At 49.0% G+C, this 26,166-nt stretch overlaps 2 protein-coding genes across 2 annotated transcripts in view; both read right to left on the bottom strand.

Annotated features, from left to right (window-relative positions):
- CSUI_000464 (proteophosphoglycan related) overlaps positions 1-16,137 on the bottom strand; it is a 19,695-nt gene extending 3,558 nt beyond the window's left edge. Inside the window, exons 1-13 of the mRNA XM_068060698.1 lie at positions 13,026-16,137; positions 9,876-12,335; positions 9,263-9,432; positions 8,565-8,672; positions 7,792-7,888; positions 6,807-6,874; positions 6,263-6,353; positions 5,178-5,434; positions 4,084-4,433; positions 2,718-3,552; positions 1,289-1,802; positions 419-500; positions 1-108 (exon numbers count right to left, since the gene is read on the bottom strand). The exon at positions 1-108 is cut by the window's left edge and continues 3,558 nt beyond it. Of these exons, the coding sequence (XP_067927324.1) occupies positions 1-108; positions 419-500; positions 1,289-1,802; positions 2,718-3,552; positions 4,084-4,433; positions 5,178-5,434; positions 6,263-6,353; positions 6,807-6,874; positions 7,792-7,888; positions 8,565-8,672; positions 9,263-9,432; positions 9,876-12,335; positions 13,026-13,239 (5,354 nt within the window). The 5' untranslated portion in view covers positions 13,240-16,137. The remainder of the gene's footprint in view (positions 109-418; positions 501-1,288; positions 1,803-2,717; positions 3,553-4,083; positions 4,434-5,177; positions 5,435-6,262; positions 6,354-6,806; positions 6,875-7,791; positions 7,889-8,564; positions 8,673-9,262; positions 9,433-9,875; positions 12,336-13,025) is intronic.
- A 3,101-nt stretch (positions 16,138-19,238) lies between these two features.
- Positions 19,239-26,166, bottom strand: part of CSUI_000463 (sodium:neurotransmitter symporter family protein) — an 11,472-nt gene continuing 4,544 nt past the window's right edge. The window contains exons 5-9 of the mRNA XM_068060697.1: positions 25,391-25,514; positions 24,445-24,620; positions 23,530-23,770; positions 22,628-22,749; positions 19,239-21,896 (exon numbers count right to left, since the gene is read on the bottom strand). Coding sequence (XP_067927323.1) covers positions 21,576-21,896; positions 22,628-22,749; positions 23,530-23,770; positions 24,445-24,620; positions 25,391-25,514 — 984 coding nt within the window. The 3' untranslated portion in view covers positions 19,239-21,575. The remainder of the gene's footprint in view (positions 21,897-22,627; positions 22,750-23,529; positions 23,771-24,444; positions 24,621-25,390; positions 25,515-26,166) is intronic.

Below are 26,166 nucleotides of genomic sequence, written 5' to 3'. Positions count from 1 at the left end.
GGAGTCGCGACTCCGTAGCGTCGATGTCCGGATCGCAGCGGAGTGATCTTGCGATGACTGTGACGAGCGCTGCAACGAGACCTTCCAGACAACGCGGGAGATATCATCCTGAGCCGCAGCAAGGGAGGACGACCATACAACGGCGCAATATTATAACGAACTGGTTCTTCAACTCACTGGGGAAAGCGCGTGCGAGAACTTCTTTTCTTACACGAGACCAGTAGCACATCACACCGAACAAATGAACACAAAGAAGGGGACAGTGCTCTACTACGCTCTTTTCGCACACTTGAGAGAAGAGAACACGAGTCAATTGCCATGTTAGTTACTTAACAATACCGTTCTGTGTCCGTATAATGAACAAAAGCCGTCTACGTGGCGTGCCCCATCTATCGCAGCACGCTAGCGGGCAGCTCACTTTCTTGTTCCGTAGGTCGAATTGTCCTCCTCGTCATCCTCCACGCTGCTCCCCGCAACGCTCACATCCACGAGAAACGAGCCTGCAAATGGCGACAAAAAAAAGACCGTCAGCCTTCTTCAGTCTCCATACTGTCAGAAAAGAAGAAGCCACTCCTACAAGCCACCACAAGTTTCATACACGGCTATTCTAGAGACACCGGAGGAAGCTGCGCCCGGCCGGAGAGTCGCCTGCTCCTCAACCAAACTCATGACACCGCGAAATTCCATTCACGGGCTGAATTCTCGGTAGACACACACTTGGATCCCCTGTTAACCCTCACCGGACGCCCTTCTAGACAATGACAAACATACATACATACGTACATACATACAAGTGCACGCACGTGAACGTGTGTATAAATACAAAGTATATGCACTTCCACATCTACACAGATGTGGATAGACTTGTAGGCATGCCCCTAGTAAGTGGACGGTCTCTGGACCCGTTTCATGAACTACGGCCATACTGCTACTACGAGCCGCGGGCTCCCCTCCTGCTCCTCTCCGAGCAGATGTTTGTCTGCGCGGCTACACTGTTCCAATACTCCAGAAGGTAGGAGGAGAATTCATAAGGATCGCCCTGGTCGCCTCTAAACCATGGGCACATCCCATGCCGTAACGCCGCATAGACATGCAAACCCGCAACAGCTGTCACGTGGGCACTCGTGCACTAACGTATGAGCAAGCGGACTGCACAGACAGAAGGCTGAACGCAAGCGAGACATATCCTCCTCTTCGAGTCTCGCAGAGGATATTCTGAAAAAATAAAAACGCTTTGCTTGTAGTCGAATTGACATCGAACAAGGAAGAAACCAAAGAAGAGACTCACTGTAACTCGAGTTTGATCCTGACTGATCATCTTCCCATCCTTCTCGGCGAGGCCTTGACTTTCGCCTCCTTCTTCTTAACGTCTCCCCGCCTTCTTCTTCCTCGGCCCAGTTCTCTAGCTTCCTTAGCGTCTCGTCTGTTAACTCGTGGGCAGTCGGCGGAGGAAGTATGGCTGTTATATCACTGGGTCCCTCGTTTCTCTCGAGTTTCGTTCTTCCGTCTCTTGTTCCAGCTCTGTCACCTTCTTGACGTCCATCTTCATTCTCGGGCTTTGCTTCGGAAGGCCCTTCTCTTGTTCGTCTATCAAATGCCGCCTTGTTCTCCTTCTCCTGACTTCCTTCCTCCTCGTCTTGTTCTCCTCCGTCTTCACCTTCCGTGCGTCTCCTGCTGAGTGATGACGTCCCGGCTCTCAGTCCCTCTGTGTCACCCGAACCAGACGCAAGTGTACTTGCATTCTCCCAACTGACCTGAATTGTAGAAACATCTTGCTTATTGTCCTTTTCATCTACCCTTGCCTGATGCATCATGTAGGAGGGAGGACAGTCAATCCAAAAGAAAATACATTCGCGTGTGCCACCCTGATAAGAAGAGACTTGGAATGCCGGGCAGTACACCTGGAAACGTCATGACTGAGAAGAGGAGTTGGAATTCACGAGATGACAAGGGAACCGATAGATGATAAGGAAAATCGACCTATCCGGTAACAAACCGCTAGGGGATTTTGCTTGAGTGTCGCCGTCCCTTCTCGGCGTCACTTCGTAGGCTTGCTTTATAGTCAACCACAAGATGGCACTTGAACTTCTATATGTACGTTGTCTATATGCATACACACGGACCGCTTGTGGCCAGGGTTACATACTGCTGTACATAGACCGAGATATACATACAGACGTTGTCTAAGACGGCTAGACCCTTGTTGCGTAAGGTGTGAACGTTATATGTCTTCATGGTAACGAGCGTCGCAGGTCGAAAAATCGCCGCTGCTGGCATATCACAAGAATCCCTGGGGTTTCGCATATCAGGCTCAACGCATCTGTCGGGAGAGACATATTTATCGACAGATACGCAACCACACACATATACACACACGGGAGATTCCATAAGGCCAGAGCGGGGGAACGAAAGACAGGAGAAAGTCTTTCTTTCACCGTAACATTCCGCTGACGATGGAAGATCGCGACAGAAACAACAACTGGACACCTAAGAAAAGGTCACCACCACTGCCCCCCGAACAGCGAAGGCAGAGCGAGGGACTAAACATACAACAAAGAGGAGAGCAGACGTGGGAAAGCAACAGAGAGAGCCAGCCAGATAGAACAAGCACTCAGCATAGGAGAAGGAAGAATGCATGCGCTGTGTAAGAAGTTTCATCTAGTCTCGCCCTCGCCTTCAGGAAAAAAGGCGATGAGACATATGCGTTAACCTCTTACCCGTTCTTCCTGTTGGCTCATCTTATTCCTCTCTGTTCCTTTCTCTGTTCCGTTTGTACCTTCTCTTCTCAGTCCCTTTCGAGGTTCCTCTAGCCGTTGGCTATCCATAGGGTCATGATCTATGAGCTCTCCCTCTTTTGTAGGCTGTGTGCCAGCTGCTGTGATACCTGTCTCCGGTCCTTGTTCTCCCCCTGCTCCTAGTAGCTTTACCCTGCTGACAAGATCTTGTTCCCTTTCACCCCGCCGTTCTTCTTGTTTCGTGGAATAATGCTGTTCTTCGCTTCGTGTCTTCGGAGCGCTTAAACACGGCGCAGAAGCGGATGATGCATTCCTCTCTAACTCACTGGTACCTTTCTTTCTCTCGGTTCCTCCTCCGCTAGACTGTAGTATCGTAGTTCCTGCGAGTTCATCTTCTAAGCTGACACCCGTACTATTCTCTCCTGGTCCTCCTCCACTAACGGAAAGAAGGGCTGAGCTTCTCCGTCTGCACCTCTCAAACGGCAATCCTTGTTCTCCACCAACTCCCTCTTCTCCAAAATCTCCATCTCTATAGTTGAAGTAGTCGCCTGTTTTTCTCTCGTCTCCTTCCTCTCCATGACGTCCTAGCAGGTTTCTCTTACCCGGAGCGGTTGTATAAGCTCGCCTTAAGTTATCTTCTATGAGAGCATGCCGTGTCGAAGACGGTGGAGTTAAGCGACTGCTACCTGCTCCTCCGCCCCCTCCTGGTGATGCTGGGAATGGTGAGAATGAGCGGGAATATGTCATGCTGGTGTGAGAATGAAGAGTCGGTACAGGAGATCTCTTTCCTGAGAGGGAGAAGACTTGTTCTCTTCGCCTGGAAATCATAACAACAACACAGAAAAATACTTTTTCATAGTATAAATCTGTGCAACGTGGACTTTTTGATGACGGCTCTTAAGCAAAAAATGCACAACTAGAACATCACCAACCGAGCATACACGGAACGGTCATTGATCTAGCTACCCCAGCACAGAGCCTCCGCCTCTTGTGTGCCGTCATTGCTCCCGGTAATTACAAGAGTAAGACACCGTAGTTCCTCCAACGTGAGAACAGTACGACCGCCCAAGGACGTCGCACCAGCCCAAGTTGCCAGCTCGTAAGTTCAGAGACACTCTTATAGCCAGCTGGAACACGATTCTCCTGGGCAAGAAAAAGACGCGACTTCATGCCGACAAATCATTTCTAAAACTGAGCGCTGAACACTCCTGTAACACACACACACACACACCCCGTGGCATTGAACTCCCACCATGATATGTATCAAACAGTAGATAGAGCTCATGATGATGACCAGTGACGCCGTCTTGTCAATGTTTCTCCCAGCTCCTTAAGGGCCCGTCCTTACATTTCATCGATAAAGCCTTCAAGTTCTTTGATGTGCGCTTGAGCAGCTCCCAAGGCCGTATGAAGTCTAGCAGCCTCTCGCTCTTTCTGAATGAACTGAATTCTTTCATTAGCTGAAGCCACCGCAGAATCAGCTGACGACACCATACTCCTCGCACTACTTGCATTCGTCCGGCTGGTGTGAGCATCCCCTCCCGCCGCAGCTTCTTGGAAGATCTTCACCATTCTCTCTCGGTCTTTTTCTGCTTCTTCTTTCCACTGTTCTTCGGCCATAAGAAGGCGATCACGAACTTGACGTAACTGCTGAACTAGCCGACTGGACTGACGCCACTTGACATCCAATTCAGATGCCTATAACACCATCGCCATCAATCAACATCGACGCTACACCGGACGCTTACTTCTTGTCAAGTAGAAAGAAGGATTCAACCACACACAAGATGCTGGAGAGGCAACTTCCTTGAGAGAAAAACGAATCATAAGCAGGCATGATTGCGAGGAGATCCACCTCGCCCGTCCGGCGATGAAATGCTTCATGACTACACGAACAGCCACTAGAAACAATACACTTGCTTTATGTCTTGTTTGCGTCCATCGTGACACACAACAGACCGGAGATCCCTTGGCAACCCCCCAAGCTGGAATAAATCTGAAGATCACTCCAGACCACCAGAGAGTATGTATCATACAAACGCCATCTCAGCGTGCATGCGAAGGGTCCTCTACGAGATACTCGGTCCACGGTACCCGGGATGTGTCTAAATACCCATCATTCCTCGCCTATTCACACATCTATACATACTACATATACAGACACCAGAGAACCGTATATACGCATACCCGGCCGGCAACTAAAGCCCCATGAATGAGAATCTCTCATAAGGACACATGCTGTGTTTCTGAACTGCATGACAAACCAGAGCCGCCACATGCGAAGACGCCCAGAAAAAGGTCGGGTTGTGTACTGAGTCGAGGAACGAAACGGCGACTATACCGACAGCTGAAGATAAAACATATAGACCCTCGTACTAGACAAGAACACCTTCACACGTTTTTCATCCTGAGAACGGCATAAACCCCAATCGTCACTCTTACACGTTGTTGAGAGTCTTCATTTTGCTTTTGCAATCTTGCAATGAATGCATCCTTTTCCTCTACCTCGAGCTCCAGAGCTTCACGGATATTCTCAATTTCTCGTACACGTAACCGTAAAGCTGCTGCCCCTCCTTCACTCTCCTGTTCGGCGCATCCACTCTTTCCTCCCCCACAACTGACTGCCGCGGCTGCCGCTTGTGAGAGTTTTAACTTCTCAGAGGCTCTACGTAATTCCTCCTGTAAAGCTTCTCTCTCTTCTGAAAATGCAAAACGACAACAGATAGTCGACACACACCAGCTCTATTCTATATTCAAAATACAGAGAAACACCAGTCGGAATTCCTAGGGATTGCTCTAAGAGGTTATGCCTTGAGAGACAAAGACAATCAAATACACGGTTCCTTGCATATTGAAGAGACACCTATAAGATGCTTCTGCACGAAGAAACCAGGACAGACTTGAAGACCACCATGTCTGCGGAAAAAGGGGAAGAATATCCGTCGTACATACATGCAAGGGATTTTCTTCTGGTAAACTACACAGCGGCTGTTTTTGCAGTCCTGAAACTAGTATGGAATAGCAGCCTCCTCGTCCTCTCGGGTGTACGTACACTGTGGGATCATTGTCATCTCAGGCGTATGTACAGTGCATCGGCGTTGTCTCGAGGTCCTCTGCACGGTGTACGTACATTACCACCGGTTTGTATCACGGCGTGATACGGAGAAACCTTGAGCTCAGAAGACCGCCACCCCAAGCCATGTCCAGTGTCCACCCGTCTAAGAGATACACAACAGGTGTGAAACATTTCGTACACGCCGACTGCAATTTGATATCTATCCATATCTAACCCAAGACGCGAAGTCGTGTGCTCATCACAGAAGTATTGTCAATCTTTCTTCTGTCCTTCTCTCGTCTTCCTGTCAAGGGATGCTCGTGAAATACGCCGGGAAGATAAACTGGCGGTGACGCTGGGAGGATGGGAACTACGACAGAAGCGAACAGCCAGGGCGGTAGTACGATTAGACCCGTCATAGGCCAGTTGAGCTTCATGTATTACTGACAGACCGCCCTCCTACAAAGATTACCTTTAAGAGCTTTGATGTCTTCACGCTGCTCCTGCAACTGTTTTTGCGAATGACGATTCAAATCCTCAACCTTGCGAGTGCACGATCTTTGCTGAATTGTAATTCGGAAGACACAAGAGAGAAATCAATAGGGGAAGAACCTTTCTCACATTAGAAGAGCACTTGCGCATACAGATGCTTTTCCGGACAAACAGGCAACATATCTATACACACATACATATGTACCTTTCTCAAGGGACAAACATCACTCAGTCAGCAGTCTGCGACTGCTACTCTGGACAGTACACCTGTCTGTATACGCAGATACAGAAGTGAACATACGATGATACGACAAGGCGGAATGACATTCCGAATAACGTTGCACAACACAGCAGGGGGGGCTAACCGAGCAACACCTCTCCCAACGCCTCTGCAGAAGCTGAGATTTTTTTTCTTGGCGTCTGTCTTGGCTCTACATTCCACCCAAGTAAACTCCATCCTCAGTCTCCTCTCTGTAGGGCCTCTCGACTTTTCATCCCCCGAGTCTTTCTTTCTTTGAGCTTACCACTGACGAAGCTGTCTCCTGGAGATTGTCACGTTCCTCTATCACTCTCCGAAGTTGTTCATCTTTTTCTGCAGTAAGAAGACCAACACCATCTTCCCTTCCCAGTACAAGAGGATTCCTCGAAGGCATTCATTGCGTTTTTTTTTCGGCATCAGTGGATTCCGCGCTTTGCATGAGTATGGAAGTCTACGATGGAAGAATACATGAGACCCCATGCCTTCTTCTTCCCTGGTACTACCGTTGATCATTGGAGTGCTCGAACGTCTTGCCGTCTCTCTAAAATGGAAGTCAGATACACGACGGCTATAGACTTCTAGCTATCAGACGAACATTCACAACTTCTTGAGTCTTCTGCTTATTGAGACGCTACCCTTTGAAGCCGGAAACGACGGTCATCCAGAACCACATAAGGACATGAACGCGTGCCTCTCGAAAAGTTTTCTTCAACAGTACAGAGCAGACGTAACAACAAATCTCCTCTCTACGTGTATCGACGAACATGAAAAGCAAGGAATGTCTAAGACGAAGAGGACGAAAGACCGAGGAGCGAACCGCTCCGCCACAAATCGAAGCAACCTGTCTGAGTACTACGCCCTGAGAAAGACGTCTGCCTGCACGGTTCTTCCTTTGCTGGAGCTAGTGCGACAGGAGGAACAGGAAAAGGACACAGATGAAATCAGCCACAGAGGGTGTGTCTGTGTCTTTTTTAAATTCTTCTCTCTCTCATGGAAAATTCAATTCTCCAGCCGTGTCGTTATACCGTGAGATAATTTGTCCATACAGACATCTACTAAGTTAAGAAACGACGGCTTCCTCTGCCATAAGAAATATCATTCTCCGTCCACGAGTTAATATGTCTAAAATGAGAAGCCAGATAATGCCGTACGCGTAGCTACTATGCCGATAAGTGTGAACTCTAGGTGTATAGGCTCACACAAAAGATGGATAGTCGCTAACGTAGATGAACACTCGAGAGGTAACCAACCTGATAGCCTACCTCGGACAGCCTTCTTCTGCTCCTCCAGCTGCCACTGAAGGGACTCAATACGATCTCGCATTTCCGTACTCTCGGCACTGAGATCCTGAAGGGAAAGTAAAAGATTGTCTTGGTTGCCTCACAATAGTCATCAATCTTCACAGCCTAACTACAATGGAGCAGTCAAATCAAATGAACATCTCGTAAGCCAGAAGTTCTAGTACGTACTCGCGGGATCTTGCTACTGGACTGTTTGCATGTACACCGCAGCCCCCGCTGTACTGAGCAGGGGTGTATACAGACTAAAAAATAAGTCGGACCGACATGATGACATGGCAAGAGACTGATGAATACAACCGGTCATACTGCGACGAGAAACGACAGTAGACGTGTGCTACATTCAGATACCAGGGGACACCAACTGACTAAAGCGGAAAGAGACTACTACGAAAGGAAGAGGCCGGAGGGGTTGTCTATGTGTCTGTAGCGCAGGTGTCTATACAGTGACCGTGCCACCCCGGCAAGTCATTAGGGAAGATACTGGCTCTCTCGGCCTGGTAGACATACCACATAGGTAGGTATAAATAAAGGCAACCCCTGGAAAACGCGAACACATAGCTTCTGCCTGTCCGTGCACCCATAAAGTACCAGCGGCCTTCCAAGGTTGCGTGGGCAGTGGGTATTAGTACTGTAGTGGTAGTAGTTGTCGGAGTAAAAGCAACACTGAATATCCACATGCCGTACCTGTGAATACTAAAGCAACCTACGTTTATTCTCCTTACCTCAGGCTGACGATCATCCATTTTACTCTCCAGAGCCTTGAGGCGTTCTAATAGCTGAAGCTTTTCTTGTCGGAGCCTTCCCGCACTTTCAGTTAACATGCGAAAATCCTGATTGAAATTAACAGAAAACGAACATCCGTGCCTTCCCTTCAATGACTGATGAAGGAACAGACGCATGTCTTCACTGCTAGCAAACCCGCATACAGAATCAGGGTACTCGTTCCACAGCAAAACACTACAACACAAATGACACGAGACAGAACAGTGCAAATACTGCAGGTAGGGTTGAACATGTAGACACCATCAGGCTCCTTAGCTCTGGCATAGAGAGAGAGTAAGTAAAGAAACTATACTGAGGATGTTACACTTCGACTGCAAACCACGCGCACTCCCTCCTGTGAGAAGCTTTGACAGAGTCTGGTAGAACAGGCTTGACGGGTATGGAACACACACACAACATACAAGCGAAGCGTGTATGAAGCTCTCTAAACGAGCCCTACGAGGCAAGCAAGGCTTCCATATTGACCGGTTCTGTCCCTCGTAAACTTTTTCGCTCTGTTCTTGACTCCGAAGACAACACGCCTATGCTACGTCGCAGTGTAGTACTCATCATCTGTAGATGGTCAGCAAGCGTATTCAGCGCGTCGGAAACTGGAATGATTGGCCTTGACGCGCTTCTACTTGTTGTTTGGTCTCACCTCTTCAGCTTGAGACGACTGAACTTGGAGTTGCTCGGCAGCCTCCAAAGCTCTAGCGATAAAGCGCTGCTGGTGCCTCAGAAGCTTCTGTTGCTCACTCTTACTGTCACTCGCATTACTCACAGAGCAGGTCTCCTCCAACCGACGTAAAGCCTCTGCCAAGGAGGAAACTGAAAGAGACAGCATAGAGAAAACATTGCAGAGAATATCACGATCCTCTTCCCGGGCTGCGATAGCGTGTCTCCGTAGATGGGTAGACCAATATATAGACGCAGCTGGAATACACCTGGCCTAGAAATCCGAGACGCATATGAAAGTCACTCTGCACGTTTGTATGTGGGCAGATGCACCCACGAGTCTTACAAATGACCCCGAAGCATCGGAAGCTATCGGCGCCGCTGACTGGTTGGCATGAATGATCAGATAAGAACGAGTTCCCTTGCAACTCTGCTGAGATACATAACCGTACTAGCTGCGAAAGACACTAGTGAAAAACTAGGGCTCGCCATCATGATACTCCTCCCACGAACTAGACGAGGTCATCTTCCCGTCTCTCCCTCGCAGTAGAAAACTTGTAAGAGACGAAGGCAAGAATCGCTTACGTCACACCTACCTAGCCTTTCTCTGGTTGATGTCTCGTCAAGGTGATCGTGGCTTCCTTCTTTCCTTCCTCTCCAGAGCTTATCATCCCCTTTACTTGATACATCGTCATCGCTTCCGAAACTACGTATACTTCTTGTTTGTCGCAGATCATCTTCATCCTCTTCATCATCCCAGTCCCTCCAGTTTGCGGGGTCTCGCCCTGTCTTCACCGCATCTTTCTGTCCGTCTACTCCTTTCCTCGAAGGTGGCTGTCCTCTCTTACTTCGGTTGTCATCATCCTGGGAACCACCATACTCTGCATTTTTGATACCACCCGTCTCCCCCGTATGGAGTTTCGCTTTCCCTTCTGGGTCTTCCTCCGACTGACTTGTGATGCCCCGTGGATCTCTCTCCGTTCTGTTCCCATCCGAGGAGTGGCTCCCTTCATTCCCACTACTACTATCTCGGTGCTGGAAGCTTGGAGTTCGACCGCCATCGGAAAAAACACCTTCACTCACTAGACGAGAACCTGCAGGTGAAACACTGCCATCTGAGACAATTGGAGTCGTTCCCTGCTCTGACTGGTTATGAGGGGACAAACCAAAGGTAGGAAGCGAATTTGAATGTCTTCGCTTGTCATCCATACTGAGAGAATCATCCGCACTAGACTTCTTCTTCATGCGCCTTTCCGAGAGAGAATCTCTATGACCTTCTTGTCTCTTCTCACCTGTGACCCGTACCTCCAACCCTTCTTCGTCTCTGCTTACTTCTCTATCTCCTTCTAGATGAGCCCTACCATCAGACGCTCTTGGAGAAAGAGTGAAGAATTCTGTTCTCGAGCGCCGTGTACTCATGACTGTGGCGTCTCCGTTGTTGCTGTTGCCGTCTCCTCCGTCATGACTGCCTCTTGTCCATGTCTTCGCGGATCCTGACCGGGGTAGAAGATCTCTAGTAGTACGATCAAGAGGTAAAGGAGGAGTTTTCATCGACGATGATCGAGGAACAGGTGCCTGTTTCACAGGATGTGGACTGCCCTGCTCTGTTGATATGCTACCGCTCCGATGTGATACCCCTGATGTGACTGGAGAGCGACTCTCTTCTTCTTGTCTACAAAATCCATTGGCCTTCAGACCCTCTTCTTCTTCTCTAGCATGTGTTAAGTCTTCAGTGTCGCCTCGATGTGGGGGTGTAGGCCGCTCACGACGGCGCTCCTGAGCATCTGCTTCAAATCGGTGTGACCCTGAGGCTACCGTTCTTGTTAGGGGAGGAAGCGCATCACCTCGAGATTCCCTTGAGAAGGACTTCTCCAGCTGTTCAGATGATATTCTTTTCGACATCATGTCAGACCTCTCTTCTCTCCTCTCATCGTCTGAAACCATCGGGCTACCTCTTTCATCACGACGGCGGAGGCTCCCACCTCGAGAGTAACAGCTGCTCGCATCATTACTGCTTTTACTAATGCTACTACCACCATGTCTAGACATAACAATCTCTGATCGAAACGCAGGAATACAATCGTGTCTTTCGTCTTCATCCCCTTCTTTCGAACGGATCCGTCTTCGAGAATCATCGCGACTATGACCTCCTCTTAGTTCATCGTATTCACCCTCTCCTTCACTATAAACTGTCTCTGTACACAACCGACTCCCAGGATCCGGTGGACGGCTGCATGCCGATTCAGGGCTTAGAGGACCGCTTGTCATGCCTTCACCTGGCCTGGAATACGAATCATCATCTTCATCTTCCCTTTTTCTCTCTTGATTGACTGCATGCTCCTCTTCCGTCTCACTACTCCTCCTGTTTCGTTGCTGTCTCGTTTCCCGGGCTCCTCTCCGTCCTCCTCTCACTGCCACTCCTTCTTCCTCTTCAGATTCTCGCTCCCCCTCTGAACTTCCTTCCCCTATCACAGAAGATACCGGGCCTGAAACACAAGAAGTAACACGGCTGTGTCCTCCTGAGCTTCTTTCTTCCTCATCTTCAGCATCAGATCTTCCAGTGAAATCTCCTCCGCTCCCCCCTTCCCTGCTAACTTCAGATGATGCACCATCACCTTCTTCGCGCCTCGCCGTCTCTCTCTCGGACTCCACATTTTTCCTTTGAACGTAAGACTGGAGAAAGCCGAACACCATAGAGGACAACTCAGCGACAGAGAGCTGAGCACTCTCTTCAAGTCTTGATGTTTCTTCATAAACATCGTCCCAAAAAGGATCAGATATATACCCCCCAGATGACGAACTTGCACTGCCTCCTGCGTCTCCATCATAGCCACGTCCCTTTCTTTTCAATTGTGTGACTTTTTTCCCTGTCTCAATAATCACATCCTCTACTTCGTGTTTATCTAGGAGAACTTCAGAGAACTCCGGAAAAAGATCTGATTTGGCTGACGCACGAGATAAAAGCCCGTCGCGGAAAAACTGAAGTCCACGGAGACGAGAATCGGACGCCACTGTAGCATCCTGAAGACCTAGAGAACTTAACAGGGACTCCATACCTGAAGAGAGGATCAGGGGCAAGAAGAAAACAAGATCGATCATGGAGCCCAACAGAACAAAACCAAAATTTACAAAAACTATCGCATGATGTATCAACGAAGGAAAGAGATGGGCTTTTAGAGGGGCACGGCGGTATACCCAGGAGACTATGTGTCTTCTCTATTCACTGAAGAATCCCTCCTACTTAGACTCCTAGGGCGACAAAAATCACCGCGCTATGGCTAAAACACGGACTGTGCAAATAGTGAGCGGAAAACGAATGGAACGAGAGAAAGAACCAAAGGGGAATTTCAAGCCAAGTATCTACAAATCTTTAGCGAACGAAGTTCGTTGTCTGCATCGTACGGTTACTTGTCAATCACAGCGCCACCTTACTCCTACCGCAGAAGAACGGATCATAGAGACAGCAAGTATCTAAACTCACGAGATGATCCAAGCGACAACACAAAAAAAAGAAATGACAGCAATCAGCTACGGCAAAGGCAGAATGCATATATGAGGAGGTTGAGCACTTCACCTCCTACTCAAGTCTCTTCTAGCAATACAGAGACGGCCCTCACGGCAGCGACATACCGGCCTCTCGTCCGTAGAGGAGAGGCTACAGATAGATAGATAGACAGGTGGACTTAAGATAGATACATGTGTGGATTACAGACAGACAGATCGATAGTCTTCCGCACTGTCCTCACCTTTCCAGAAAGTAAGGAAGTCCATGTCGCCATGTGGGTCAACATGAGGGAAGCAGGTAGAAAAGACAGGAGAGAGGTCTTCATCCTCATCTATAGCAGATGACTGTTGTAAATGATGTTGAAGGAGTCCCTCAATAGCCTCTACAGAAACGAGAGGCCACGAAGGTCCCCGACAACTACTGAAAAGCTCATGTACTGCTGATACAGCCTCCATTCTTTCGTACGCGTTGTTTTACACGTCCATCTTCAACACGGAAGCATTATCCCCTAGTGTGAAAGACAATCCCGGCGTACAGAAACCTGCTTGGTCTCTGTCTGCTGATCCTTTGACTGGGACTTGCTCGAGTTCCTCAAGAGTCAAGACAAGCGGACTCGTCTTCTTCGAAACTACGAAAAGACGAGAAAGAAAAAGGTCGTTCGACAAAAAGAGAAAAGTCCCTTATTCAAAAAAAATGACGTCCCTTGATCAAGGAGGAAGAGAAGAAGTAGAAAGAAAACGCACAGGAGGATGAAAAAAGAAGTACGATGAAGCGCATATACATAGCTGCATGGTCGCCGACGGCTTCTCAGAACGGTACCCATATACAAAGTAGACTTCAGAGGAAGCAATACTGCCGTCCAATTTCCGCCAAGCATAAACTCACGGACATCACCGGAACAGTGAAAGAGAAAGAAGACGACCTGCTTTTTGCTCTAATAGAGATAAAAAGGGGAGAACTTTGACAAGAAGGCCCCAAAGAAGACGAAGAAACAGGAGTGGGAGGGGGAATGAAAACACGCAGAAACCGATCTAGAGACTTCAGGACGGTACACGCTTCCACGACCGCTTCTCCGCGTCCACAGTCGTCGATTCTACGGGCCACACAGTAGCCCCCTCGGGTCTGCCTCTACAAAGAAGTTACCAGGGCTTCCTCTAACAGGGAAGACGTGACGACAAGAGAGCCAAGAAAGAACAGGTTTACTTCCGCGAGTTGGCGGGGGTGCTCTCGTTTCGTAGCCGACAAGGAACGCCCTCCTGTGTGCTGAGAGTACCAAATCACGAATACTAACCTGCCATGCAAGACGTGTCCCATGACAAAATCTGAGACACTTGGGACGTGAGAGCGTACATACAAACTACTGATTCAGTCTCGAAACAATGCCAGAGACGACACGATGACTAAAAACACGGAGACGAAAGGGACAACAGACGTCTATGTGTGCATCCCTCTACCTGCGTGTCCCTGCATACACCCTGGAAACAGCTAGCAATCCCTGTGTGGTCGTCTTCATGCGTTTCGAAGGGCGAAGCTACTACACAAGAACAGGGGAGCTTCATCACGAAAATAGAAGAGACAAAGTGAAGGAAACAGAGGAGGTGAGTCTGCGGAGCTGAGAGATCGGTCAGTCTGAAAAATGCACGTAACGGGTTACCCACGAACACCAGGCTGCACGGAAGAGACCAGAAAGAATCGAAGATAGGAAAATGGAAAGGCAACAGGACGTCCCTGTGCTTCGTGCTGAGCCCAGACCGACTCGTTACAGACTGGATCGCCCGGATTATCCACTGCTGAAGAGGACCTGCGCGAAGAGGACTCAGAAGCAGGGGAGTCCAGTGTACACGGGAGCGGTTCTTGAAGGAAGCATCAAGCCAAGAAGCAAGATATAAGGTCCGCGCAGCTGAACTCGAGAAAATCGGAGACCAGGAACGAGCCAGGGGGGGATGAGCTTGACTGCCGAAGAAGGCGGTGCCGTGAGCAAGCTACTCACGCATATCTCCCGTTTTGTGGAACAGAAGACGAAAGAAAGATCCCAGCGTCGCCCAGCCTAAAAATCTCCGTTCTGAACATCCAGCTGGACTCTGCTTCCTTCCGGTCTCAGAAGGAAGGAGCCGACAAGGTCTGGCGTTCCTGCCGGAGATCGATTTTCTCTGGGAAACTGGGCAGCGGACACCCTCGGAACAAAAGGACAGGAAGGGTTGCCCTGTGTAGGAAATTATGCACCATTGACCTAGTAATTACGGTACGAGGCAAATAGCGAGCTAGTTAGCGTGAACCGCCGAATCAGATAGATGTGTAAGACCTGGGAGAAGCCTCCGTCGTTGCTGGAACGATTTCAATGCGAGAAGCCAACACATTAGCGGTTCCTCTAGTCACGCTTGCAAGAGGTTAAAATACGGAGACGAGCCCACAAGAGCAAGATGCCACCGAAATCCGACAAGGAGAAAAGAAACTGGGCACGAGCGAAGAATGGAAAGATGTCAATCGTTCTGAAAGTTTACGGTTTAGGATTCAGAGGTGACACCCCTCCACCAGTTAGTTCTCCAAATAAATCATAGCTTCACCCCTCTACAACCGATCTCTGTGGACTAGAGGTATACGAAAAGCCGAGGGAGAAGCAGATACCAGACAAAACTCGAAATGGATTACAGGAGCGTGAGTGGGCGTTTGTTGTGACCTAGGCGCGAAAACAACCAGTTCGAGCCGCCCCAGAGGAGACGACCCTCAAACGCGTAACAAGGAAGAGAGAAGCAGCGCTCACACTCGTGGCTACCACACTGTCCGTAGGGACAAGAAACGAAGACGATGTGCAGGAGACGGCAAGAAAAAGAAAGCGAGAGAGTTTGCAAAGCGGAGAAGAAGCGGGAGAAGGGGAAAAATTCGAAAAAATACAGTCAAAGGGACCCCGCCGTGTTCCGCCCCCGGCTCAGCTAGGAGAGCCGCGAAAGCGCCAGACAAGCAAGCAACACCAGAGGTAGAATCGTCCTTGCCTCTTCGCCACACAAGCAGCAAGTACTACTCGGGTGTAGGCAGCAGAAGGCCCCCCATCCAACTAGGTAACGACAACAGCTTTTCAGCTCAGTCAAGAGGCCAACCGTTTGTTTCAATTGTTGTCTTGTACTTTGAGTATGAATTACCGCTGTTTATGTCGGAAAAGTGTGGCGGGCGTCTGCTCTCCTTCAGCTAACTTCTCCGAGGGAGCCTCTCAACTGTGCAGAAGGCGAGGGCGGTTGAGCGTTCGAACACAAGTCAGGGATGCAAGGATCCTCCCCTTTGCGTCCGGTTTAGAAACTAGGGGGCTGCTCTCAGCTTGACGCCACTGCTGTGCGACATGTCGCGAAGCAAATCCAACTGTTAACGAAAACAGTGTTCGTGCATTGAACCTGTCGCTGGGAGCTGCGCCGAGTCAAGGGAACAAGACCGCACGCCGCGGAACGCCGGCAGCAGGAGAGTGCCAGTAGGGCGGAAATCTTGTATACCTAACTGTGACATCCGATTCTATTTTTGGATGCGTACGCTCTCTGTTCGAGCTGCGCCACCGCATCTGCTGTTGCTGAGCACATCGGCGGTGTCACTTTCATTTTTTTTCCTCCTTGCTATACAAAATTTCGCCAAGAATGTAATGCCGCGTGCAAGGTGGCCGTGGACACGGCTGTTGCTTGGAGAGCAGCGGGAAAAGTGAGACGGGAAGAGGAACTGGCGGAAGGATGAAATACGAGCGGACAGGTTGGCGCATATAACCCCCCCCCCTAATTTGAAAATCCTCTCTCCTACGCTCAACAGAGCAACGACTAACGATAGCAAGCGAGTCCGCGCAGCACACGGTTTCCTTTTCCCGTCTGAAATTTCGTATCTGTTACTCTCCCTCCGGATTACGAGAGGAGCATATTATCTAAAGGGCACGGACCTCCTCATCTCGAAGAAAAGTCCCAGGACATTCGCCGCGCGACAGTAGTTAATCAGTTGTCTTTTTTTCTTCCGTTGCAATGTGTCTCTCAAGTCTCTGCAGCCTGGCTTGCCACTCCTCTTCTGCTCTGGTTACATCGCGAGCCCCGTAACAGCATACTACGCACTGCTGAGCGGGAGAAAACGAAAGAACAGTCGCCACATCTCGTGAAAGGCATGAGGTTCCTGCTAATGGATTCCACTGTATATCTCTATGCTGGTATCCACTCACGTACGCGCCTCGACTTTCTTTTGCGGGAAATGCCCTCGCAAAAAACCTCACTAATTTCAACAGGGCTTGCTCGCAGTGGCCCGCCCCAGGTAATCCCCGCGGTTCGGTCACTATGACTCACTCGCCACATGCAGCTGGAGCGGGCCGACAGGCAGTGCACCTTGGCTTCTCTGGGCCGCGAAAGGCTGCCACTAAAACGAAGTGCGGCGGGGGGAGGTTGTGCCTACAAATGTATTGTCCTGCAGCTTCAATTCAGCAGTAGGTTTCGGTAGAACTGCCCGAGCTGACTAGGGCCACCAGCGAGCCGGGCACCCACACAACCAGCTGTAGGCGATGCCAGGCAGCTCTTGACCACAGCTGGCGTGCCAGCGGGGTGTGCCAACCGCCGACTGGCTCGCTGACGGCAACTACGCGTACACATCACTAAGCCAACGGTCAAAATGGTTGCGAATCTCCACAAGAAACTGCCGAGGAATACAGTACACTCGCAGGCATCTTCGGGCGGAGCTTCCAGGGTCTCGTAGTTTTGTGCCTAAACCGAGCGTACGTGCTTCGTGCTTTCTGCAGTCACTCTGAGCAAAAGTACTTCCACCCCACCTACCACCAGCGAAAACGCTGTGAAAGAACACGGTCTACTGCACGCCCTGACAGAGTAGTGGAGTCGCCTGTGCTCCACCGAGGCGACAGTTGTACGCGGTGAAAGTCTCTTATGCTAACAGTGGCACTTCCAAAATCTACGCACAGCCGTTCCCCGTGTCCACTCAGTGGCAGAACTCCCTTCTTGACGCATAAGCCTCCCGACTCTGTAGTTGCAGTCTGTAAGCTCCTAGATAACAATCCACTCGTAGCGGGAGACAGCTGTGTGCCCAAAGGTGCTATACCCTACGTATCTCCGTGGCGCGTGCGGCGAATACCACTATCCTCGGCCGGAGTGACTTTTTTGCACAGGCATCCCCGAGTAAAGCCGTCTGCTTCCTATCACATAGCCAATCCTTGTCTTGCAAGTACATAGTAAGAAGTCGCGCAGTTCCTTGCGCCGGGAGGAAACGAAACTTTAAGCAACAGATGCGCGAAAGACTAGCGCTGTCTGGAGTGTTACCAGCACCTGAAAGAGAAGAGCTACAGATGCAGTTGTGTGCGTTTTCATATTTGTCCTCATAGCTCGTCGCTATGCAACATTATTGGCCCTGGTACCTTGCCTCGTAGGTGAGTAAGTCCGGCCAATAAGCGTGATAAGTACTGTGCTTCATTCATCCTCGCTGCCGCACCCCTGATCTGAGGAAGGGGCTGCATGCCGAATGGGCTTGCCAAAGAAAACTAGGTCCTTCAGCTGCTGCGTTCCTGGGAGTAGCCTTCGTTTTCCGCCTTCTGACAAACCTGTGATACAGTTTGGTACTAGCTGCCTAGTAAGCACATCGAGAGGCGGGTTGTCACCCCTCTCACTATACATAAAAGTCCGACCCATGTTGAATCAACATGGGACATAAAGGTAAGGACCTCTTCTCGGAAAACAGTCTTACTCACAAAAGCCTGCACCCGCCAACCCACTACAAGCGGCTCCACAGATCAAAGGACCCTAACGGTTCAATGGAAGTCTCACCTCTGACAGATAGACGCCATACATGACCAAATTACGGTTGAATACACCGGACCCGGTGAAACATAGGCGCTTGCTGGCATCTCTAGGGAAGATCAACGGGCTTACCTACTTCGGTGACGTACCTTAGCCTGAGCTCATGGCCTCATTCCACCACTACTACTACTCACTATACGGCGAAGACCTGCTTTCAATTTGAACAGTCCGTACGCTACCGCCGCAATGTGCTTACTGTTGGTTAATGCATTTCTGTCTTCAACCATGTCTGGAACCCACACTGGCCTTCAGCGGCATCATAACATATAATTCACGTTTACAAACAATTAGCTTACTTCGCGCCTCACTAAAAATGAGAATAAAGCATGTTCGGACGGGGACTGGCCCCCCCCGCCCACACCGGGAATAACAAACAAATCAACAAGGGTGCCCCAACAGCCTCTAAACTTGCTACAGGAAAGCAACACGAGAAAAAACAACTGTAAACAATACCACTTCGTCTACTCAGGTGGCAGGCAACGTTGACAAGATGCTGCCCCTCTTGCCAAGTGTCAGTAGGACGTTGACAAGACAACGTAACACACTTCTTATCAATATCGAAGACGATAACTACGCTCTTCTGAGACTTCAAGAGACCTGAAACAGAACAGGCAGCCGCCTGCCGTGCAGGGTCGTCCCGGAGTCCCTAGTGAAGTAGTCAGCAAGTCGGGAGGAAAACTACAATAAACGCACTACCCCTGGCCGGAAAAATACCTCTGGCGAGCTGTGAAGTAAAAGAAAAAAAAAGAAAGAATACGCAAAGGGCGCCAGCATGCGATTCTTGTAATGCGGTTGGGTGCGGACCGTAAAACAAATTCGACTGTCTCGCCAAAACACCTAACTCCTCAGTTCATCAGTCGCTGTACCCAAGGACTTCAGCGAGTTGACCTTGAAGTCCATCGGCTGGAGATCCAACAAAGAAGAGAGGGAGGGTGAAACCCGGTCACATAACAGCGAACATGCACAGCCTTCTTCTTCTGGTGTCTGCTGCGTCCCCGGGAAAGAAATCCGAGCTTGTCAGTAACTCGCTTAGTGCTGGCTAAAACAAAACACGAATCAAGAAACGAACCCGCTCTATCTCCTGAAACCACGTACATGGCGAAGAGGACGACGGTGGTCCCTTACCCCGAGGTCAACCCCACTTCCGATCACCCGGTGACACCTTTGATAGTCAGCCTTACTCCACTAGGCTCAGCCCTAGGAACTGCTTAAAAAGCACGCCTGTGAGGTCAGAAACTGTGTGAAGCCAAAATTGACAGGAGAAAGACAGAAAAAACTTCTTTGCCTGTTACCATCCCCTCTTTAGTTTCGAGATCGTTACCGCTGTATGGTGATACGGCAGGAGCTTACGCAAAATCTATAAGCATGTTACTGTCCGAATATCCCCAAACAGGAAAGAAAAGCCGGCGAGCTCGTTAACTTTCATTGCTGGGACACAATGACGTAGTAAGAGCGGGCCTGCCCCCGCCTCACGCTGTTTCCGACAAAGATCCTTTAGCGCTTAGCGCGTCGGCAAACCGCTTTCTCTTCTAGCCTCCGGTTGTTCAATCCGAACCACGTAAACCATAGATCCGGCGGGGATCAGGTCCGGGAGACACTCTTCTACCAGTGAAGCCTTCTGTACTTAGATTTATACATGGATTCTGTATACGTGGAAGTAGATATACATGTATATATACACAGAGCCACGCAGATAGATCATTGACACCCATAGGCAAAAACCTGCATGACAGCCTTCACTCCTATTTGCCACGCAAAAAGGTGTAGAGCATTATATGCAGTTTAATTCTTCTTTACCTTCCTCTCCCCTACCTCCTAACGCGCAGCAAACATGAAACGAGTCAGCAAAACAAAAAAAAACCAGCCGTGCTTCCCACTGACATGATAAAATACGCGGGTAGCTGGCGAAAGCAGACCCGGCGCTGTTCTGAAACTCCTTTCCCTTCATCAGAGACTTTGCTGGAGAGAGGAGGATCAGTTGAATACTCAGATAAGTTGAAGCAGCTGCAAGCGCTTTGGAGATTCTTCTTTCGAACAAGTGACTAGCTAACTTCCTCTTCTCCTCCGAGATGCCCTGTCAACCCGAAATATCAGCCGGAACAAGGGCTTGTTGAAAAAAACCGGCTGACTGAATATCTGCTCCGTCTCAACTAGCACTGTCTTTTTCATGTGAAGAACTCAGGACGGACACACAAAGCGACTCTATGCTGACATGCCACCGAGGACAACGACTGCAAGAAGAAAACCTGCTGACTAGATGTCTGATCCGTCTCCCGTAGCGCTGTCCGTCACGTAAAGTCCTCAATATGGACAGACAAAGTGGCGCCCCGCTATACTAATGATAAGAGAAAACTTAACCTATCCCTGACACACCCCGATCATCCGCCTGTACCACCACCAGTTAGACTGCACCCCTTGCCCCATTAGTCCACCTCGTTTCTTTCTGTCACCAGATGGTAGGACTCTAGCATAAGCACCCCTTAGCTCGGCGTAGTGGTCCTTGGATCCGGAGATATATGGGACCCCGCGATCAGTGGGAAAAAGAGACAAGATCCACCAACCCACGGGGCACCTGTACCCTTGACAATTGTGCCTATCAGACACCTTCTCCGAAGCACCGTAGCCCGTAGTACAAGCATACGTATCTATGAATACGCTAGCATGTATATGTTTCACGAGTGATGTTGGATGAATCGTACTCTAGCTTCGGCTTCGGAACCATGAATTATGTCTCCGAAGACGGGTGTGCTTTCGACCGATGTAAGATCTCTAGAGACAAAAGAAGCTCTTGACAAAGTTCCAAAGACGATCTTGTTCCCACGCCGACTGACTCATTGTCTACCCTCTGTCCTTCACTAAACTGGACAACGAAGATGTACGCGAGGTTTACATGTGACCCAAGCGTTCAGTGGCCCCTGACACATATATGTCAAATGACTCGGCATAAATAAAAGGAGAACGGAAAGTGTACTGCTAGCAGGTCAATAGACTCCAGAATCAAAGCCAGTTCCAATAATACTCTCTCTCAGGGAAGAATATCGCCGTCCTGGGCGTGTTGCCAGGTACTCCGATGTACCACGGGCAGCCGTTGTCCCCCTTCGTGCGACGAGCTGGTGACGCTTATAATCAGATACAAGGTCAATCAAGTGTGGAGACGTATGTCTCGACGACGACGAAAACTCTTTGAAAAGATGAGAGACAGCCTGGCAGAAGGTAACCCGTGGAGGCGGATGGTAAGTATGAAGTGGAAACATGCTTATGGGCATGTAATCCTCCGGGGGAGGACACACCCACCATTTGAGCTGCAAGAACGGATCACACACAGAGCAGCAGTAGCGGGGTACTACACGAAGTACCGATCGGTACATGCAGAAGATCATCAAGATACAAGTGGCTCGCTATACCGAGACCCCACACACACATACTCCGACCGGCGATGATTGAAACAATTGTACACGCATATACGGACTGAGATGCATACACGCATATGAACCCGTGCGTGAAAGGGTCCGCTAGCTCGAGTTAAGAGGACAACAGGGAGGCGTCCGCTCATTGCTATATCTACCTAGGATTCCCCTAGAAACATCAAGACACATACACACATAGGTGGTGATACAATACCTCCGGCCCGATCACAACACCTTCCTGAAACCCCGAAGCACGAGAAAGTGCGGAACAGCGACATCTGTTGTGTATTCAAGGTATCCCTACTGTCTCTGTATCTCCCTACAAGACTCAGGAATCTTTCACGGCTGTATATCCGTCGCCATCTTTTCTTTGACTTGCTGATCTGGAGCCTTGACAATGTGGACTTGCAAAACCACGAACTGTGACAACCAATGAACAAAGAAGAACGCGAAACCGCGGCACCCACGAAATAAATGTGTGCCAACTGGGGGACTAGATTACAACAGAAAATCATAGAGGGGTTTACATGTAGAATTATACTTAGAGGAACAATACATAGATACTGTAGCATGTGATGTGAGGACAGTAGAGAATAAAGAAAAAGACAACAGTGAAGCCGCCGTACCTTAGGGATGAATGGCACCGAGAAGAAAAGAAGAAAAGCCAGAAGAACAAGCAAGACACCACAAATACGCATTCCTGGAGAAGCACGCATCATGTACCACTGCTCTGGAAAGTCTCTCATTCCTAAAGAAGACAACGTCGGAGAGACAAGAAGGAAAACGACTCATTCAGTCCTCGACATGTAAAAACCGCACGTGACGTCAAGCTGCCTCCAGGATGACCGACAAAAAAGCGGAGACCTTTGCCTTTCTTCCTTGTGTAGTGCCTGCTGTAGAGACAGCAACGCTAGCATCATGATGGTGTAGTAGTCATATGCGTACGATAGCATATGCATGACATATCATCCTCATATTATGCCTACACCCACATGGACGTCCTATTCCTTCCAAAATCAACGCTGACACCGCTGAGACTGAGCAAAAAATCTTCTGTCATTCCTCGGATTCTCACCCTGCGACCACAGAAACGAAAGCCCTCCTTTCCTGATCCTCCTACACAAATCTGCCGCTTCGCAAAACAACGTCACGGCCCTATCCGTAGAAAGTGCAACGGACCAGCGAACCTTATATACATCTCCGTATGCACACACTGTCTGTGGCATATAGTTGTATATGTGTAAGACGGCTAGTTTACATGAATGAATATACATATATCTACCTTACTCTTTGGCATATCTTGAACACCAGGTGATTCCGTTGGGAATACACCACGCTTGTCCCGCTGAGAAGTTGACACCCCCTCTCGTCATCCATCTCTTCATCTAATGGACACACATGCTGATGTTTTCCAGAGAGGAATCAACCACCCGTGCTTAGCTAGACTGCTATCCAAACAGCCTCCCTTAGCAGACATCTCTTAACTTTCTCTTTTCTCGTGAGAAGAGAGAGAAAAATAACAACTCACCTTGAACAACTAAGTAGATCATAGCAGAAGGGACAAGATGTTTCATAGTGATACCCCAGAAGAGAGAAATCCGGTAAAGGAAGAGAGGGCGAGTACGAGATAAGCAGCACCCGCAGAACATACGAGCGACCGCTCCCAGCCAAGCTATAGCTGGAACAGGAGGGTGATTGAAAAGAGTCACACGCATGACTTGCTCTTGCCATATCTCCATGTTTCCGACATACAAAGCTTTCACACGATTCTGTAGAAGATCGTCACAAAAGAAGAACCAAATCAACACAAGAGACCCCGTAGAGACAGAAGGAAGAAAAAAAGGGAGAAAACGTATAATTGCACCTATATCTCAAGAGCTCTTTATCTACATGGGTCGAATGTGTGTGTGTCTATTCTGTAGCGACTAGTAGTTGACGCATGTGTCACACATATTTGCACCCACTCACAAGGAGGAGGTTTCTACCTCATCAATGAAAGAAAAGACGTTCCTCTTTCTCCAAGCACTTCCCTTTAAGTTTTCCTCGAAAAACAAATCTGAAGTAGTCCTTGAACTAGGAAAACAAGGTCTTACGAAGGATGGTTGCTGATGGCAGATCAGACATGAACTCCGAGACGTTTGCATGGCAATAGATATAGATAGATTGAAGACAGATGAATAGATACATATCTATCGACAAATCATATCGGTATCCTGTCGGGTGTACGAACTCCGAACCCTATCAAAGATGCTCACGGAAACTCCGGTGTCTCCCTGTCTGTACTATTCTTCAAGACTACTCGCCGATTTGGAGCGAATTTCCAGCCACGTGCTAAGGTCGCCGTACGACGAAGCGACTGCTCCAGAGTCTCTTGTGTGTACCACAACCAAGTCGGCTCTTGTGACTCCCTCCCTGCAAGGAAAGAAAGGAAAGAGAGACTTACCAAGTAGCGGTCAGACGCACGCGCGTCACGCACAGCCGCAGCTACGACCGCCGCTGTAATCGCATTGACTGCGACTAAGATGATGACAGGAATGAATATCACATCCCGAGCTACAATAGACACTACACAAAAGAGCGCTGTGAAGGAAAAACAGACGACGGCGTAAATCTTGACAGCTGGAAAAACAAGCGAAAAGAAGCACAGGCAGAACCAGAAGAAATAGCGCGAAGCCAGTATACGGGAGGGACTGTTTCTATTCATTCGACGACATATACAAGGCCACGCACAACACGAAGGGATGTATACATAGTCATATATGTGTATCGTCTACTGGTATATACACAGCCACACCATTCTGTTACAAACCAAAGAGGGCCATAGAAATCTGATATATCGAAAGCCTTTTTTCAGCCACACTCAAGTCCAAGCAACACGAACATCTGCAGAACAAGTCCTGCATGGAAAAAGTGCATCGCATCTCATCTACTCGCCCATCACAGTCGCTTTTGGCCATGCAACCCGTCTATCTATCTCTCTCTCGTATTTCCTATGTATACACGTATAGACATAATATACTACCCTGCCCCCGCTAGCCAGCGAGAGACATGAACATGCAACGGCAGTTGTACGGTGTACTATCTCCTCGCCAAGGCAACAGAAATCTTATTCGTACAAGAGAACCAGTTACAGTGGCCGAGGCACGAGTGTATATATATATATATATGTACATACATACAACTCATACATATATACAACTAAGCAAGAGAACCACACAGCAGTTATAATGGCTTCGTCCAGCGTAAGAGAGAGTTGACAAACGACGGTGGAGTGTGAGTACGTAGAAGCTGCCCCAAGCCTCGCCGAGATCTGGTCGACGGGCAGGTCAAAGACTCTGAGACCGCGCGACCTCTTAGGAAAGGAGCGAAGTAAGCAGCCCATTCCATACCTCTCTCGCCTGCTACGTTGCTCTGCAATTTCGTGTCGTTCACCCAGCCTATGGAGACTGACTCCAAAAAAACGACAAGAGGAGTGAAGAAACTCATCGCGAGGAAGTTAAAGAAGTCGAAGCGCTGAAGGACAGAAGGAGAAGACATAAGAAGAGAAGATAGACGGATGGATTATAGATGGAGAAATGTATCAGCTGATTCATTTCACCAAGACGTCCAAATGAAGTGCGGAGAAGCTGGAGCTGTCTAGTCTGAAGAAAGATCTTTATTTGTAGGGACACCCCGTATACTGGAAACAAGAAACAGTGGAACTGTTGGCGTGCAATTCAGTAACCCAGACGGAGGTCACACGCCTGCATTGTACTGTCACTTCGAGATGATCCGCATAGACATCTTGATACTTTTACGCGTGAAAGAGAAGAACGGGCATTTGAAGATGTACAGACATACTCTTACATCCACATACATCTATACATCGATCTATCTATAACTGCCCATATATACACATACAATATACATATATATATATATATATGCCATAGGGGGCGCTTGTATAATGTGGATGGTACGTCCGTACACATATAGACACATATGGTAGACGTGAGCAGGCGTCCCCCGCAACAGGAGGAAGCATCTACTGACAGTGAAACAAGCTCTTCAATGACAAAGAAAAACGCAGTGTATAGACACCTTCCTGAATACATACGGACTTACCACTTTCTCGTTGACAGAACAAAAGGGAACCGTGAAGATAAAGCCAATAAGGACGAGAACC

Source organism: Cystoisospora suis, assembly GCF_002600585.1.
Source record: "Cystoisospora suis strain Wien I chromosome Unknown contig_185, whole genome shotgun sequence".
In the NCBI taxonomy this organism is placed as follows: domain Eukaryota; phylum Apicomplexa; class Conoidasida; order Eucoccidiorida; family Sarcocystidae; genus Cystoisospora; species Cystoisospora suis.
Note: the sequence above shows the minus strand (reverse complement) of the source record. Positions and strands in the feature narration are given on the sequence as shown.